At 49.8% G+C, this 17,029-nt stretch overlaps 1 protein-coding gene across 1 annotated transcript in view; it reads right to left on the bottom strand.

The window, feature by feature from the left end:
* Window positions 1-10,539, bottom strand: part of LOC147118825 (uncharacterized) — a 165,548-nt gene extending 155,009 nt beyond the window's left edge. The window contains exon 1 of the mRNA XM_085983978.1: window positions 9,665-10,539. Coding sequence (XP_085840104.1) covers window positions 9,665-10,467 — 803 coding nt within the window. The 5' untranslated portion in view covers window positions 10,468-10,539. The remainder of the gene's footprint in view (window positions 1-9,664) is intronic.
* Window positions 10,540-17,029: the final 6,490 nt, after the last annotated feature.

Here is a 17,029-nt window from a genome sequence, read left to right as displayed (position 1 = left end):
CTAGAAAAAGGGACCACCTCTGTAGCCTTTGCGCTGTCATAACGGGAACACCCTTTTTAGGGTTGAATATGGAGATGAGGGGTTGATGGTCAGTCAACAAGGTAAATTTTTGTCCTGTAGGTAATGGTTGAATTTCTTCAATCCCCATACCAGGCTGAGTGCTTCCCTGTCGATTTGGGCATAGTTACGCTCAGCTGAGTTCAATGAGCGTGACGCAAAAGCTATCGGCCGTTCCGAGCCATCAGGGAATCTATGCAATAATACCGCTCCTACACCATAAGGGGATGCATCGCACGCCAGTCTGATTGGCAGTGATGGGTTGTAATGAGCCAAAATGTCTTTGGATGTGATTAAGTCTTTGCATTTATGGAAGGCATGTTTACAGTCTTCGCTCCATTTCCAAATTATTCCTGTTTGTAGCAGTTCATTAAGAGGGTGCAGAAGAGCTGATAAGTTCGGTAAAAATTTATGATAGTAATTTATGAATCCCAGGAACGACCTTAATTGTGAAACATTTTCAGGTGCTGGGGCTTTTATGACCGCTTCAATTTTTTAAGGTGACTTATGCAACCCTTCCTTATTAATTATGTGGCCACAATATATTTGTTTCTGGAAAAATTCGCACTTGGGGCGATTTGCTCATAGGCCCCGTTCTCTCAGCCTAGTGAGCACCTGCTCCAAATTGGCAAGGTGCTCGTTGTAGTTTTCTCCTGTTACAAGGATGTCGTCTAGGTAGCACTGAGTCCCCGGAATCCCTTGGAGGACTTGCTCCATAGCTCTTTGCCAGATAGCTGGAGCGGATGCTACTCCGAAAACCAGTTGATTGTACTGGTACAGGCCTTTGTGTGTATTTATCGTGATATGCTTTTTAGAGGCCTCTTCAACCTCCATCTGTAGATATGCCTGTGCCAAGTCAATTTTGGTGAAACGTTTCCCTCCGGATAGTGAGGCGAAAATATCTTCTATCCTCGGAAGAGGATACTGTACCGTGTGAAGGACCGGGTTTACAGTCACCTTGAAGTCTCCACAGATGCGAATTTTTCTCTGTTCTTCAGATTTATCATTATTCAACGTTTTCTTCATGACCGGGACGATGGGTGTTGCCCACTCGCTCCAATCTACTTTGGATAATACGCCTGCCTTTTCCAAATTCTCCAGCTCTGCCTCGACTGCTGGACGAATTGCGTATGGCACCGGTCTTGCCTTAAAAAACTTGGGAATTGCTGCATCTTCCACTTTTATTGAGGCGGTGATGCCTTTCAAGGTTCCTAGTTTCTCTTGAAACACTTCCTTGGCGTTGGCCAAGATGTCTTTTAATCGTTCAGGTATGACATCATCATCATTTTTTTCCTTATTGGTCACAGTCAGTGCCTGAATGGAGTGCCAGTCTAAACGTATTTTCCTGATCCATTCACGTCCCAACAGCGGTGGACCACCATCTTGTAGAACGTATAAATACAACTTCTGTATTTCCTTGCCGTTGTATACAACAGGCACCCTTATTTTTCCTTTGGGGTATACTTTCTGCCCCGTATATGTTTTCAAGATAATGGATGTGTCTTTTAAAGGTATATGCGGAAATAGCCGCTCGTAATCCCGTCGATTTATGACGGTCAGAGCTGATCCTGTATCTAGCTCCATTTTAACTGGGGACCCTGCTATCGTGAGGGTAACCCAAATGGTCTGGTAATCTGCTTTGGCAATTACATTATGTAATTTGAGACAGCTTCGTCTCGTTTTCGGAGTCGCTATCGCTCTTCTGGTCTTCGGAGCTACTGTCCGTCATCATTTGTACCTTTCTGTACTTTTCTTTATTGATTTTTTTTTTCCTGTCCGTGGATTTTTTTTGTCCAGATCGGCATACCCGTGCAATGTGTCCAATCTTTCCGCATTGCCTGCATGCTTTGTCCTTGAACCAGCAGTCCCTCTGGTCATGGGTGGATCTGCCGCAGCGATAACATCTCTCAAAACCCTGTGTCATTTCATGGGTGCCGAAGTCCTGTGTCTTTTGCTGTATCTCTGCAGCTCCTCTTGCGGCGGCTTCGTATGATACAGCCATACTGAAAGCCTTGTCCAGTGTCAAATCTTTCTCAGAAAGCAGCCTTTTCTGTGTTCCTTCACTTAGGAGACCGCGGACGAATTTGTCTCGAAGATAATCTGCTAGTCCTGCCCAGAATTGGCAGTGCTTTGATAGCTTTCTTAATTCAGTGAGGTAATCAGCGTTACTTTCATTCTTGTGTTGATTCCTCTTGAAGAATTTGAATTGTTCCGCTATCAGCAGCGGTGTTGGGTTTAAGTGCTCCTTTAGGGTATCAACAACTTCCTTAAAATTCTTGTCCTTTGGTTTGGCTGGAGTGATTAAGTTTCGTAACAGCCCGTATGCCTTTGCGCCCATTAGATTTAGAAGTACTGACGCTTTTTTAAAATCATGTTCTATTCCATTTGCGGTGCAATATACCTCCACTCTTTCCACATATGTGGTCCAATCCTCTATATCGTTATCAAAAGCATCAATATTGCCAGCCTTAGGCATCCTGGAAAAAAAATGGCGCTTCCCGCGCTTTTCTTTCTTTCCTGCAGAAAAGATATGGTGCTTCCCCGCCGCTGCTGCCGATGACAACGCTGTTTTCCGCGGTTTAAAATTTTTATTTTTATTTTATTTACAGGTGGAGACTCGTTCCCGCTGGACTCTCTCTGCTAGGTCTGAACGCCGACCTGCTTGCAGCGCCAGCCATCTCCCAAGTGCTCCCTCCCCGTCTGTTACTGCTTGCCTCCGCCTTCGCTGCTTGGCCTCGCTGCAGAGCCAGCCGATGGAGCCCCAGCCCGACGCCCAGGAAGGATTATTGTAGTACCTGCCACCAGCTCGGCTAGCTGGTGAAACCACATCTTTTTCTTTTTCTTGCTTTTCTTCGACTTTGGACGTCTGAGGAATCGATGTCCTTGAGGTGCTGCCGAATTGCAGGTAAGTCCATTTCCAATTCGTCGCCACTGTTGTGTCCGTGTGTTAATAGAGACACTGAAGGCAGGAGTTGGTTTCACAGGTGTTTACTGAACAAAGTCTAGAGGTGAACTAACTGATACAACACAATATACAGGCTTATATAGCCCGAGTGGCCATTACCAGCATTACAGTACACAGGGGGCTCTTAAAGGCACATACATTACAGTTCCCTCATCCAAATCATTGATATATATTATGAATAGCTGGGGCCCAAGCACTGATCCCTGCGGAACCCCACTAGTCTCCGCCTGCCACCCCGAAAAAGACCCATTTATTCCTACTCTGTTTCCTGTCTGTTAGCCAATTTTCAATCCATTCCAGTATATTACCCCCAATCCCATGTGCTTTAATTTTGCACACTAACGTCTTATGTGGGACTTTATCAAAGGCCTTCTGAAAATCCAAATACACCACATCCACTGGTTCTCCCTTATCTATTCTACCAGTTACATCCTCAAAAAACTCCAGTAGGTTTGTCAAACACAATTTCCCTTTCATAAATCCATGTTGACTTTCTTCTAATCCCGTTGATATTGCATTTTCCGTACTACTGATGTTCGGCTAAACAGCCTGTAGTTCCTGGTTTTCTCTCTCCCTCCTTTTTTTAAATAGTGGGGTTACATTTGCCACCCTCCAATCTGCCGGAACTGTTCCATAATCTATAGAATTTTGGAAGATGATAACCAATGTATCCACTATTTCCATGGTGATATACCTATCAATTCGTCCAATAAAAAGCGACGAGTTAGGAACGTAACTAAAGGTTTTTATTGACTAAATAACAGAGCCCACCCTCGTGGGTGATCGGGTCCAACAAGGAGGAATACCAGCTAGTCGACTACCTTTATACCTGGGCAGGTAGGTGGAGCCATGGGCGGAGTCGGAGGTGGTCAGCCCAGGTATAACAGCGCGACAAGAGGCGACCTCGTATAGTGATACAACAGTGAGAACAGTGAGAACAATACAACAGTGATAACTATAGTGTAACGATAGTGAACGATAAAAGTGGTTTACCACATTCACCCCTTGTTTAGATTTGAGTCCGGCGGGGTGAAGTGTACTACCAGTTCTGGTATGTCAGTCTGTCCGGAGGCCTCGTAAGCCTCTCCGATCGTCGCAGCGGCGGTGCTGCATTATCCGGTGTTAATGCTGGTGTCTGCGTGGTCGGCGAAGGCTCGTGGGGTTCCGGCATGCCGTCTACCTGGGCTGGAATTGGGGGGGTGGTGGGGGGGGGGGGAAAAGGTGGTGTCTCCGGAGTGCCCGAGGGTGCGAGGTCTCGTAAGGAGACAGTGTCCTCCCGCCTGTCTGGGTAAGCCACGTAGGCGTACTGGGGGTTGGCGTGCAGGAGGTTCACCCTCTCGACCAGGGGGTCCGTTTTATGGGCCCTCACGTGCTTTCGCAGCAAGACGGGCCCCGGAGAGGTCAGCCAGGTTGGTAGAGTGGTTCCCGTAGTCGACTTCCTGGGGAAAACAAACATTCGTTCATGGGGGGTGGCGTTAACGGCAGTGCAAAGTAGTGACCGGATGGAGTGCAGCGCTGTCGGGAGGACTTCCTGCCAGCGGGAGGTTGGGAGGCCCTTAGACTTTAAGGCTAAGAGGACGGCCTTCCATACCGTCGCGTTCTCTCTTTCCACCTGGCCGTTCCCTCGGGGGTTGTAGCTGGTGGTCCTACTTGCTGCAATACCTCTCGCTAGTAGGAACTGACGGAGTTCCTCGCTCATGAAGGAGGAGCCCCAGTCACTATGTATATAGTTCGGGAACCCGAACAAGGCGAAGAGGTCGTTCAGGCACTTGATGACCGTGGTACTGGTCATGTCTGGGCAGGGGAAGGCAAAAGGGAAATGGGAGTACTCATCAACGATGTTGAGGAAGTACACATTGCGGTCAGATGACGGTAGAGGCCCCTTAAAGTCGATGCTCAGGCGCTCGAAGGGGCGGGTGGCCTTGATCAGGCTTGCTCTGTCCGGCCTATAGAAGTGCGGTTTGCACTCGGCGCAGGTCTGGCAGTTCCTGGTCATGGTCCTGACCTCCTCGATGGAGTAGGTCAGGTTGCGGGCCTTAATGAAATGGTAAAGTCTGGTGACCCCGGGGTGGCAGAGGTCGTTGTGGAGGGTCTGAAGTCTATCAATATGCGCGCTGGCGCATGTAATTCGTGAAAGAGCATCAGGGGGTTCGTTCAGCTTACCTGGCCGGTACAAGATATCATAATCGTAGGTGGATAGCTCGATTCTCCACCTCAAGATCTTGTCATTCTTGATTTTGCCCCTCAGCTTGTTATTAAACATGAAAGCAACCGAACGTTGGTCGGTGAGGAGGGTAAATCGTTTGCCTGCCAGGTAATGCCTCCAGCGCCGTACCGCCTCCACAACTGCCTGGGCTTCCTTCTCGACCGACGAGTGTCGGATCTCGGGGCCCGGTAGGGTCCTTGAGAAGAAGGCCACCGGCCTCCCCTCCTGGTTAAGGGTAGCGGCTAGGGCGAAGTCGGATGCATCGCTCTCCACTTGGAAGGGGATGGACTCATCCACTGCGTGCATTATGGCCTTGGCTATGTCTCCCTTGATGAGGGAGAAGGCCGCGCACGCTTCCTCCGTGAGGGGGAAGGATGTGGACTTCATGAGGGGTCTGGCTTTGTCCGCATAATTGGGCACCCATTGGGCATAGTAGGCGAAGAGCCCCAGGGTTCTCTTAAGTGCCTTAGGGCAGTGGGGGAGGGGTAGCTCCATGAGGGGGCGCATTCTTTCGGGGTCGGGGCCGATGAGTCCGTTCTCTACTACACAGCCAAGGATGGCAAGGCGCGAGGTGTTAAACACACATTTCTCCTTATTGTAGGTGAGGTTCAGCCGTTGGGCCGTACGGAGGAATTTCTCCAGATTCACGTCATGGTCCTGCCGGTCGCGGCCGCAGATGGTGACGTTATCTAGATAGGGGAATGTGGCCTGCAGTCCGTTCTGGTCAACCATCCGGTCCATCTCCCTTTGGAAGACCGAGACCCCGTTGGTGACACCGAAGGGAACCCTAAGGAAGTGGTATAGGCGCCCATTCACCTCGAAGGCGGTGTACTGGCGGTCCTCGGGGTGGATAGGGAGTTGGTGGTCGGCCGACTTAAGGTCGATGGTCGAGAATACGCGGTATTGTGCAATCTGATTGACCATGTCAGATATGCGGGGAAGGGGGTATGCGTCCAGCTGGGTGTATCTGTTTATGGTCTGGCTGTAGTCGATGACCAGGCGATTTTTATCGCCGGTCTTAACGACCACGACCTGGGCACGCCAGGGGCTGTTGCTCCCCTCGATAATGCCCTCTTTCAGGAGGCGCCGCACCTCAGAGCTAATGAAGGCTCTGTCCCCAGCGCTGTACCGCCTGCTCTTGGTAGCGACGGGTTTGCAGTCGGGGGTGAGGTTAGCGAACAGGGAAGGTGGCGGCACCTTGAGGGTGGATAGGCTGCAGGTGTTACGCGGTGGGCGGTTTAACATTCGCTGGTTGTCGACTGTGAGTGGGGGGAGGGGTCCACCGTATGCTAGGGTTACACTTTGGACGTGGGATTGGAAGTCCAGCCCTAGTAGGACGGCAGCGCAGAGCTGGGGGAGGACGAGGAGTTTAAAATTTTTATACTCCGTACCCTTAACCGACAAGGTCACAACACAGTAGCCGCTAATGTCAGTGGCGTGGGACCTCGATGCCATCGAGATTCGGTTGCGCGTTGGCAGGACAGGGAGGGAGTAGTGGCTCACCGTGTCTGGGTGGATGAAGCTCTCCGTGCTTCCGCTGTCGAACAGGCAGGTCGTGGCGTGGCCGTTTACTTTGATGTCCATCATCGACTTGGACAGGTGGTGTGGGCGGGCTTGATCCAGAGTGACGGAGGCTAGTGTGTAGGTAAGCGAGTCGTTGTCGTCTGCGGGCGAGGCGGTCGTCGGGTCCGGAGGCCCGGTGGCAGTCGGGCGTGGTGGGTAAAATGGCGTCTCCCACGAGGTAGGACAAAATGGCGGAGAAGATGGCTGCTCCCATAACTCACATGAGGCACTATTGGGGTCGGTTGCCTTGATCAAAGATGGCCACCCCCATGACTCACGTGTGGGGATGCTGGCCTCAGTTGCCTTGAAAGAAGATGGCCTCCCCCACAGTTCGCATGAGGCACTGCTGGCCTCTGAAGATCCGCTCCTGCAGGCCTTAGAGAAGTGGCCTTTCTTCCTGCAGGTTGAGCAGGTAGAGTTCCTGGCTGGGCAGCGCGACCTCGGGTGCTTCTCCTGGCCGCAAAAGAAGCAGCCGGCGGCCCGATCGCGGGTGCCCGATGTCGGAGCCGGTACCGGGGGTGGCGGTCCCGGTCGGGTCCGGGACGCCGACGCTGAGGTAGGTCCCGGGGGCGGCGCTGCGAAGGGTATTGCGGTAGGGGTCGGGCCCGAGTCCCAGGGTCGCGAGCAGTACCTGGAAAACGCCTCCTGGTCCTGATGGGCCACCTCTAGGGAGAGAGCGAGGGCTTCAGCTTTGTCCAGGTCGAGGTCTTTAGCTTCAAGCAGTCTTTGCCGTGAGTAGTCGGACCGTAGGCCTTTCACAAAGGCATCGCGGATATTATCTTCCGTATTTTCAACAGCCGTCACCGCTTTAAAGTCACAGTTCCTGCCGAGTGCTCTTAGCGCCCGTAAAAATTCAGCTACAGGCTCTCCTGGCTGTTGCGGGCGGGATCTTAGGAGGTGCCTGGTGTACATGTAATTTACCGGGCTCCGGTACTGCTGTTTCAGTAGGTTGATAGCGGCCTCGTATGTAGTCGTGTCCTGGATGAGTGCGTATACTCTCGGGCTCGCTTGGGCGTTCAGAACTCTTAGTTTGGATCTCTGAGGGACGCCGGATTCTTCCAGGTAGGATTTGAAGCAGCCCAGCCAGTGTTTGAAGTCGAGGGCTGAGTTTGCTGCCTGTGGGTTTAGATCCAGGTACGGTGGTTTGAGGGCTTGCAGCCAAGCCGGCTGGTGTGGCTGGTGTAGCCCGGTGTCTGAAAGCTGCTGTGGCTATGCTTCTGGGAGGGCTTCTGGCTGGCCAGTAGTAGACATCTTTAAAATTTAGTCAATAAAATTGATATACCTATCAATTCATCCAATAAAAAGCGACGAGTTAGGAACGTAACTAAAGGTTTTTGTTGACTAAATAACAGAGCCCACCCTCGTGGGTGATCGGGTCCAACAAGGAGGAATACCAGCCAGTCGACTACCTTTATACCTGGGCAGGTAGGTGGAGCCATGGGCGGAGTCGGAGGTGGTCAGCCCAGGTATAACAGCGCGACAAGAGGTGACCTCGTATAGTGATACAACAGTGAGAACAGTGATAACAATACAACAGTGATAACTATAGTGTAACAATAGTGAACGATAAAAATGGTTTACCACACATGGCTACCTCTTTTAGTGCAGGAAACTTTTTTTTATCCGGCACGGATGGGACCGACATGGTGCCGGTTCATCAAAAATTCCGGATGACCGAACGCTATAGTAAAAGATACGGAGAGCTGACAGCTCCGTATAAAGCAACAAACCCTGTTGCTTAGCAACAACTGCAGAACAATGGCCACAAGTTCCAAGTGTCTCTAGCTTAGCAACAGCTGCAGACACACCGTTGCACAGCAACAGATGGAGGAACGCAAGTAGAATATGAAGAAAAACCTACTCCTGAATTTTGCCGGTTAACCGAGATTTCCGGTTATTTAGGTGCCGGTAAATCGAAAGTTTCCTGTGCTCTGGGATGCAGATTATCAGGCCCTGGGGATTTATCAGCTTTCAGTCCCATTAATTTCTCCAGCACTACTTTTTTTTACTAATACTAATTTCCTTTAATTCCTCTTTCTCACTAGATCTTTGGTTCCCTCGCATTTTTGGAAAGTTATTTGTGTCCTTTTCCGTGAAGCCAGAACCAAAGTATTTGTTTAATTGCTCTGCCTTTTCCTTGTTCCCCATTATAAATTCTCCCGTTTCTGACTGTAAGGGACCTGCATTTGTCTTCACTAATCTTTTTCTCTTTACATACTTGTAGAAGCTTTTACAGTCCACTTTTATGTTCCTTGCAAGTTTACTCTCATACACTATTTTTCCCCATTTAATCAATCTCTTGGTCCTTTTTTGCTGAACTCTAAACTGCTCACAATCTCAGGCTTGCTACTTTTTCAGGCAACTTTATATGACTCCTCCTGGGATCTAATACTGTCCTTAATTTCTTTGTTAGCCATGGTTGGGCCGCTTTTCCTTTTGTGTTTTTGCACCAGAAAGGAATGTATAACTGTTGCAATTCATGAATTGTCAGCGAGGATTAATCAGCACTTTCTAAATGGAGATGTTAATCAGTGGAACTTTTCAGACAATAAATTGTAGATTTTGTACCAAAGGCCAATTTAGGGTTAAAGTAAAATTCATAAGAAATTATTTGACAATAAAATTATGAAAGTCCTGAATTAAGGGGAATGATCACAGACAGCAGTTCTTAAAGGGACACTGCAGCCCCGACAAGTCAATCAGCTATATATCCAGAATATTAAACTCCAGCCCAATTATAAGGTTATTAACATCAGCAGAAACAAACCCCAACTGTCAGAATGAACATGGTTCTGTCCTGGATGTGAATAACAGCAGAATCCAACCCCTGCAATCACCTGTGAACTCGCTGGTGTCTCAGCAGGTTCGATGACTGAGTGAATCCCTTCTCACACACTGAGCAAGTGAATGGCCTCTCGCCAGTGTGAACTCGCTGGTGTGTCAACAGGTGGGAGGAATTAGTGAATCCCTTTGCACACACGGAGCAGGTGAACGGCCTCTCCCTGGTGTGAACTCGCTGGTGTGTCAGCAGGTGTGTTGATGTAATGAAGCCCTTCCCACACATGGAGCAGGTGAACGGCCTCTCCCCAGTGTGAGTGCGCTGGTGTACAATGAGATTGGATGAACTCCTGAACCTCTTCCCACAGTGAGAGCAAGTGAATGGTTTCTCGTCAGTGTGAACTCGGTGGTGGTGAATCAATTCCTCAGAGCTTTTAAAGCAGTTCGCACAGTCGGAGCATTTAAAAGGTCTCTCGTCAGTGTGTACTCGCTGGTGTCTCAGAAGGTGGGCTGAATTAGTGAATCCCTTCCCACACACGGAGCAGGTGAATGGCTTCTCCCCGGTGTGACTGTAGCGATGAGTTTCCAGCAGGGCTTGGTAATTGAATCCCTTCCCACACAGGGAGCAGGTGTACGGCCACTCCCCGGTGTGAACTCGCTGGTGAGTCAGCAGGTTGGATGACTGAGTGAATCCCTTCCCACACACGGAGCAGGTGAACGGCCACTCCCCGGTGTGACAGTAGCGATGAGTTTCCAGCAGGGATTGGTAATTGAATCCCTTCCCACACAGGGAGCAGGTGAACGGCCTCTCCCCAGTGTGACTGCGTCGATGAGTTTCCAGCTGGGACGGGTAATTGAATCCCTTCCCACAGTCCCCACATTTCCACGGTTTCTCCATGGTGCAGGTGTCCTTGTGTCTCTCCAGGTTGGACGATCGGTTGAAGCCTCGTCCACACACAGAGCACGTGTACGGTTTCTCTCCACTGTGAACGGTGCGATGTTTTTTCAGGCTGTGCAACTGGTTGAAGCTTTTTCCACAGTCAGTGCACTGGAACACTCTCACTCGGGTGTGTATGTCTCGGTGCTTTTCCAGTCACACTGATATTTGAAATCTTTGCCCACAGACAGAACAGACAAACATTTCTCCTTCCACATTCAAAGGCCGATGATATTCAGGTCCTGATGAATGGAGTGACTCTGTCAGATCTTGATGTGATGTTTGGTTTGAGTTTCCCGTCTGTAAATCCTCCCCTTCCACTACCCTGTAAAAGGAGTTTACAAAAGTCATCACTGTAAGTACAGGATAGAAATTCAGAACAGACAAGTCTAGTTTCTATACAATGTTCTTTCACACGTGGGACTGTACATGGTGATCACTAAACACAAATCCCAGGCTGTTAATCATTTTCAGCTGCTGGACTTAGCGTGTGTCCCATCGCATCTCTCTCACTTTTAATGTGTGAATAGAGCATCACGCCTGTAAACCTGGTTTTAAATTTAAATTCACTCACCAAATGCATTCAACAAAAGATGAACAAGTAAACACGTCACAGTCCACTAATCCAGCTCTACATTCACAGGAGGAAGTCCGTTATCTAACTCCTCATAGAATCATAGAAAGTTACAGCATGGAAGGAGGCCATTTTGGTCCATCGTGTCCGCGCCGGCCAACAAAGAGCTATCCAGCCTAATCCCACTTCCCAGCTCTTGGTCCGTAGCCCTGCAGCTTAGAGCATCCCAAGTGCACATCCAAGTACTTTTTAAATGTGGTTAGGGTTCCTGCCTCTACCACCCTTTCAGGCAGTGAGTTCCAGACCCCCACAACCCTCTGGGTGAAGACATTTCCCCTCAAATCCCATCTAAACCTTCCACCAATTACTTTAAATCTGTGCCCCCTGGTTTTTGACCCCTCTGCTAAGGGAAATAGGTCCTTTCTATCCACTTTATCTAGGCCCCTCATAATTTTATACACCTCAATAAAGGTCTCCCCTCAGCCTCCTCTGTTCCAAGGAAAACAGACCCAGCCTATCCAGTCTTTCCTCAGAGCCAAGATTCTCTACTCCCGGCAACATCCTTGTAAATCTCCTCTGTACCCTCTCTAGTGCAATCACATCTTTCCTGTAATGTGGTGACCAGAACTGCATGCAGTACTCTAGCTCAGGCCTAACTAGTGTTTTATACAGTTGAAGCATAACCTCCCTGCTCTTGTATTCTATGCCACGGCTAATAAAGGCAAGCATTCTGTAAGCCTTCTTAACCACCTTATCTACCTGGCCTGCTACCTTCAGGGATCTGTGGACATGCACTCCAAGGTCCCTTTGTTCCTCTACACTACTCAGTGTCCTACCATTTAATGTGTATTTCCTTTCCTTGTTAGCCCTCCCCAAATGCATTACCTCACACTTCTCCGGATTGAATTCCATTTGCCACTGTTCTGCCCACCTGACCAATTTATTGATATTGATATCTTCCTGCAGTCTACAGCTTCCTTCTTCAGTATCAACCACACAGCCGATTTTAGTATCATCTGCAAACTTCTTAATCATACCCCCTATATTCAAGTCTGGATCATTGATATATACCACAAAAAGCAAGGGACCTAGTACTGAGCCCTGCGGAACCCCACTGGAAACAGTCTTTCAGTCACAAAAACACCCATCAACCATTACCCTCTGCTTCCTGTCTCTGGACCAGTTTTGAATCCAACTTGACACTTTGCCCGGGATCCCATGGGCTTTTAACTTCGTGACCAGTCTGCCATGTGGAACCTTATCAAAAGCCTTGCTAAAGTCCATATACACTACATCGAACGCACTACCCTCGTTACCTCCTCAAAAAATTCAATCAAGTTTGTCAGACACGACCTTCCCTTAACAATTCCGTGCTGACTATCCTTGATTAATCTGTGTCTTTCTAAATGAAGATTTATCCTGTCCTTCAGAATTCTTTCCAATAATTTTCCCACCACCGAGGTAAGGCTAACTGGCCTGTAATTACTCGGTCTATCCTTTTCTTCCTTTTTAAACAAGGGTACCACATTAGCAGTGGATGAAATAAAGAAAGATCCCAAATGTAAGAGTCCCTCGAATCCTTTGTAAAGACCTTTCAAATCCTGAACGGTTCCTTCCTTATTCTAGAATTCCCCATCCCTGTGGGAGTCGATATTGGTCAAAAACTTCCAATAGGACATTTTTAACTGATTTTTCCGTTGTTTCAAGCTGACCAGGTCCTTCTCTCAGACAATCTCGAGGGTGACTCTTGGATTTAAACACAGCTCTCCCCTCTTTTATATCCAGGATTAGAGTTACCGGGAATTTTAATACCCGACCACTCAAATTTAAAAGGACCCGTCAGTGATATACAGACGGAACCAATCACACAGCTCTGGGTCAGTTTGAATTATTCCTCTCTCCAGCCTGTAACCGATGAAACTTGTAACACTGAGGCTGAAATTCCACTTCTGGGTGCCAGTGTGGAACCCTTGGACTGAACATGGGGATTCTAACACTGGCACTGTACATGGGGATTCTAACGCTGGGACTGTACATGGGGATTCTAACCCTGGGACTGTACATGGGGATTCTAACCCTGGGACTGTACATGGGGATTCTAACCCTGGGACTGTACATGGGGATTCTAAACCTGGGACTGTACATGGGGATTCTAAACCTGGGACTGTACATGGGGATTCTGACCCTGGGACTGTACATGGGGATTCTAAACCTGGGACTGTACATGGGGGTTCTAACCCTGGGACTGTACATGGGGATTCTAACCCTGGGACATTACATGGGGATTCTAACCCTGGGACCGTATATGGGGATTCTAAACCTGGGACCGTACATGGGGATTCTAAACCTGGGACCGTACATGGGGATTCTAAACCTGGGACTGTACATGGGGGTTCTAACCCTGGGACTGTACATGGGGATTCTAAACCTGGGACTGTACATGGGGTTCTAACCATGGGACTGTACATGGGGATTCTAACCCTGGGACTGTACATGGGGATTCTAAACCTGGGACTGTACATGGGGGTTCTAACCCTGGGACTGTACATGGGGATTCTAACCCTGGGACTGTACATGGGGATTCTAACCCCGGGACCGTACATGGGGATTCTAACCCTGGGACTGTACATGGGGATTCTAACCCTGGGACTGTACATGGGGATTCTAACCCCGGGACTGTACATGGGGATTCTAACCCCGGGACTGTACATGGGGATCCTAACCTTGGGACCGTACATGGGGATTCGAACCCTGGGACTGTACTTGGGGATTCTTACCCTGGGAATGTACATGGGGATTCTAACCCTGGGACTGTACATGGGGATTCTAACCCTGGGACTGTACATGGGGATTCTAACCCTGCGACTGTACATGGGGATTCTAACCTTGGGACTGTACATGGGGATTCTAAACCTGGGACTATACATGGGGATTCTAACCCTGGGTCTGTGCATGAGGATTCTAACCCTGGGACTATACATTGGGATTCTAACCCTGGGACTGCACATGGGGATTCTAACCCTGGGACTGTACATGGGGATTCTAACCCTGGGACTGAACATGTGGATTCTAACCCTGGGACTGTACATGGGGATTCTAAACCTGGAACTGAACATGGGGATACGAACCCTGGGGCTGTACATGTGGATTCTAACCCTGGGACTGTACATGGGGATTCTAACCCCGGGACTGTACATGGGGATTCTAACCCCGAGACAGTACATGGGGATTTTAACCCCGGGACTGTACATGGGGATTCTAACCCCGGGACTGTACATGGGGATTCTAACCCTGGGACCGTACATGGGGATTCTAACCCTGGGACCGGACATGGGGATTCTAACCCTGGGACCGTACATGGAGATTCTAACCCTGGGACTGTACATGGGGATTCTAAACCTGGGACTGTACATGGGGACTCCAACCCAGGGACTGCACATGGGGATTCTAACACCGGCACTGTACATGGGGATTCTAACCCTGGGACTGTACATGGGGAATCTAACTCTGCGACTGTACATGGGGATTCTAACCCTGGGACTGTACATGGGGATTCTAACCCCGGGACTGTACATGGGGATTCTAACCCTGGGACTGTACATGGGGATTCTAACCCCGGGACTGTAGATGGAGATTCCGACCCCGGGACTGCACATGGGGATTCCGACCCTGGGTCTGTACATGGGGATTCTAACCCTGGGACTGCACATGGGGATTCTAACCCCGGGACTGTACATGGGGATTCTAACCCCGGGACTGTACATGGGGATTCTAACCCCGGGACTGTACATGGGGATTCTAATCCTGGGACTGTACACGGGGATTCTAACCCTGGGGCTGTACATGGGGATTCTAACCCTGGGACTGGACATGGGGATTCTACCCTGGGACAGTACATGGGGATTCTAACCCTGGGACTGTACATGGGGATTCTAACCCTGAGACTGTACATGGGGATTCTAACCCTGGGACTGTACATGGGGTTTCTAACCCTGGGACTGTACATGGGGATTCTAACCCCTGGACTGTACATGGGGATTCTAACCCCGGGACTGTACATGGGGATTCTAACCCTGGGACTGTACATGGGGATTCTAACCCTGGGACTGTACATGGGGATTCTAACCCTGGAACTGTACATGGGGTTTCTAACCCTGGGACTGTACATGGGGATTCTAACCCCGGGACTGTACATGGGACTCCAACCCTGGGACTGTACATGGGGATTCTAACCCTGGGACAGTACATGGGGATTCTAACCCCGGGACTGTACATGGGGATTCTAACCCTGGGACTGTGCATGGGGATTCTAACCCTGGGACTGTACATGGGGATTCTAACCCTGGGACTGTACATGGGGATTCCGACCCTGGGTCTGTACATGGGGATTCTAACCCTGGGACTGTACATGGGGATTCTAACCCCGGGACTGTACATGGGGATTCTAACCCCGGGACTGTACATGGGGATTCTAACCCCGGGACTGTACATGGGGATTCTAACCCCGGGACTGTACATGGGGATTCTAACCCCGGGACTGTGCATGGGGATTCTAATCCTGGGACTGTACACGGGGATTCTAACCCTGGGGCTGTACATGGGGATTCTAACCCTGGGACTGTACATGGGGATTCTAACCCTGGGACTGTACACAGGGATTCTAACCTTGGGGCTGTACATGGGGATTCTAACCCTGGGACTGTACACGGGGATTCTAACCCTGGGGCTGTACATGGGGATTCTAACCTTGGGACTGTAAATGGGGATTCTAACCCTGGGACTATACATGAGGATTCTAACCCTGGGACTGTACATGGGGATTCTAACCCTGGGGCTGTACATGGGGATTCTAACCCTGGGGCTGTACATGGGGATTCTAACCGTGGGACAGTACATGGGGATTCTAACCCTGGGACTGTATATGGGGATTCTAACCCTGGGACTGTACATGGGGATTCTAACCCTGGGCCTGTACATGGGGATTCTAACCCTGGGACTGTACATGGGGATTCTAACCCTGGGACTGGACATGGGGATTCTAACCCTGGGACTGTGCATGGGGATTCTAACACTGGGACTGCACATGGGGATTCTAACCCTGGGACTGTCCATGGGGATTCTAACCCTGGGACTGTACATGGGGATTCTAACACCGGCACTGTACATGGGGATTCTAACCCTGGGATTGCACATGGGGATTCTAACCCTGGGACTGTACATGGGCATTCTAACCCTGGGATGGTGCATGGGGATTCTAACCCTGGGACTGTACATGGGGATTCTAACCCTGGGACCGTACATGGGGATTCTAAACCTGGGACTGCACATGGGGATTCTAACCCTGAGACTGTACATGGGGATTCTAACCCTGGGACTGTACATGGGGATTCTAACCCTGGGACTGTACATGGGGATTCTAACCCTGGGGCTGTACATGGGGATTCTAACCCTGGGGCTGTACATGGGGATTCTAACCCTGGGACAGTACATGGGGATTCTAACCCTGGGACTGTATATGGGGATTCTAACCCTGGGACTGTACATGGGGATTCTAACCCTGGGCCTGTACATGGGGATTCTAACCCTGGGACTGTACATGGGGATTCTAACCCTGGGACTGTACATGGGGATTCTAACCCTGGGACTGTGCATGGGGATTCTAACACTGGGACTGTACATGGGGATTCTAACCCTGGGACTGTACATGGGGATTCTAACCCTGGGACTGTACATGGGGATTCTAACACCGGCACTGTACATGGGGATTCTAACCCTGGGACTGTACATGGGGATTCTAACCCTGGGACTGTACATGGGCATTCTAACCCTGAGACTGTACATGGGGATTCTAACGCTGGGACGGTGCATGGGGATTCTAACCCTGGGACTGTACATGGGGATTCTAACCCTGGGACCGTACATGGGGATTCTAAACCTGGGACTGTACAT

Source organism: Somniosus microcephalus, chromosome 4 (assembly GCF_052327205.1).
Source record: "Somniosus microcephalus isolate GS21.2 chromosome 4, FLI_Smic_1.0, whole genome shotgun sequence".
NCBI lineage: Eukaryota > Metazoa > Chordata > Chondrichthyes > Squaliformes > Somniosidae > Somniosus > Somniosus microcephalus.
Note: the sequence above shows the minus strand (reverse complement) of the source record. Positions and strands in the feature narration are given on the sequence as shown.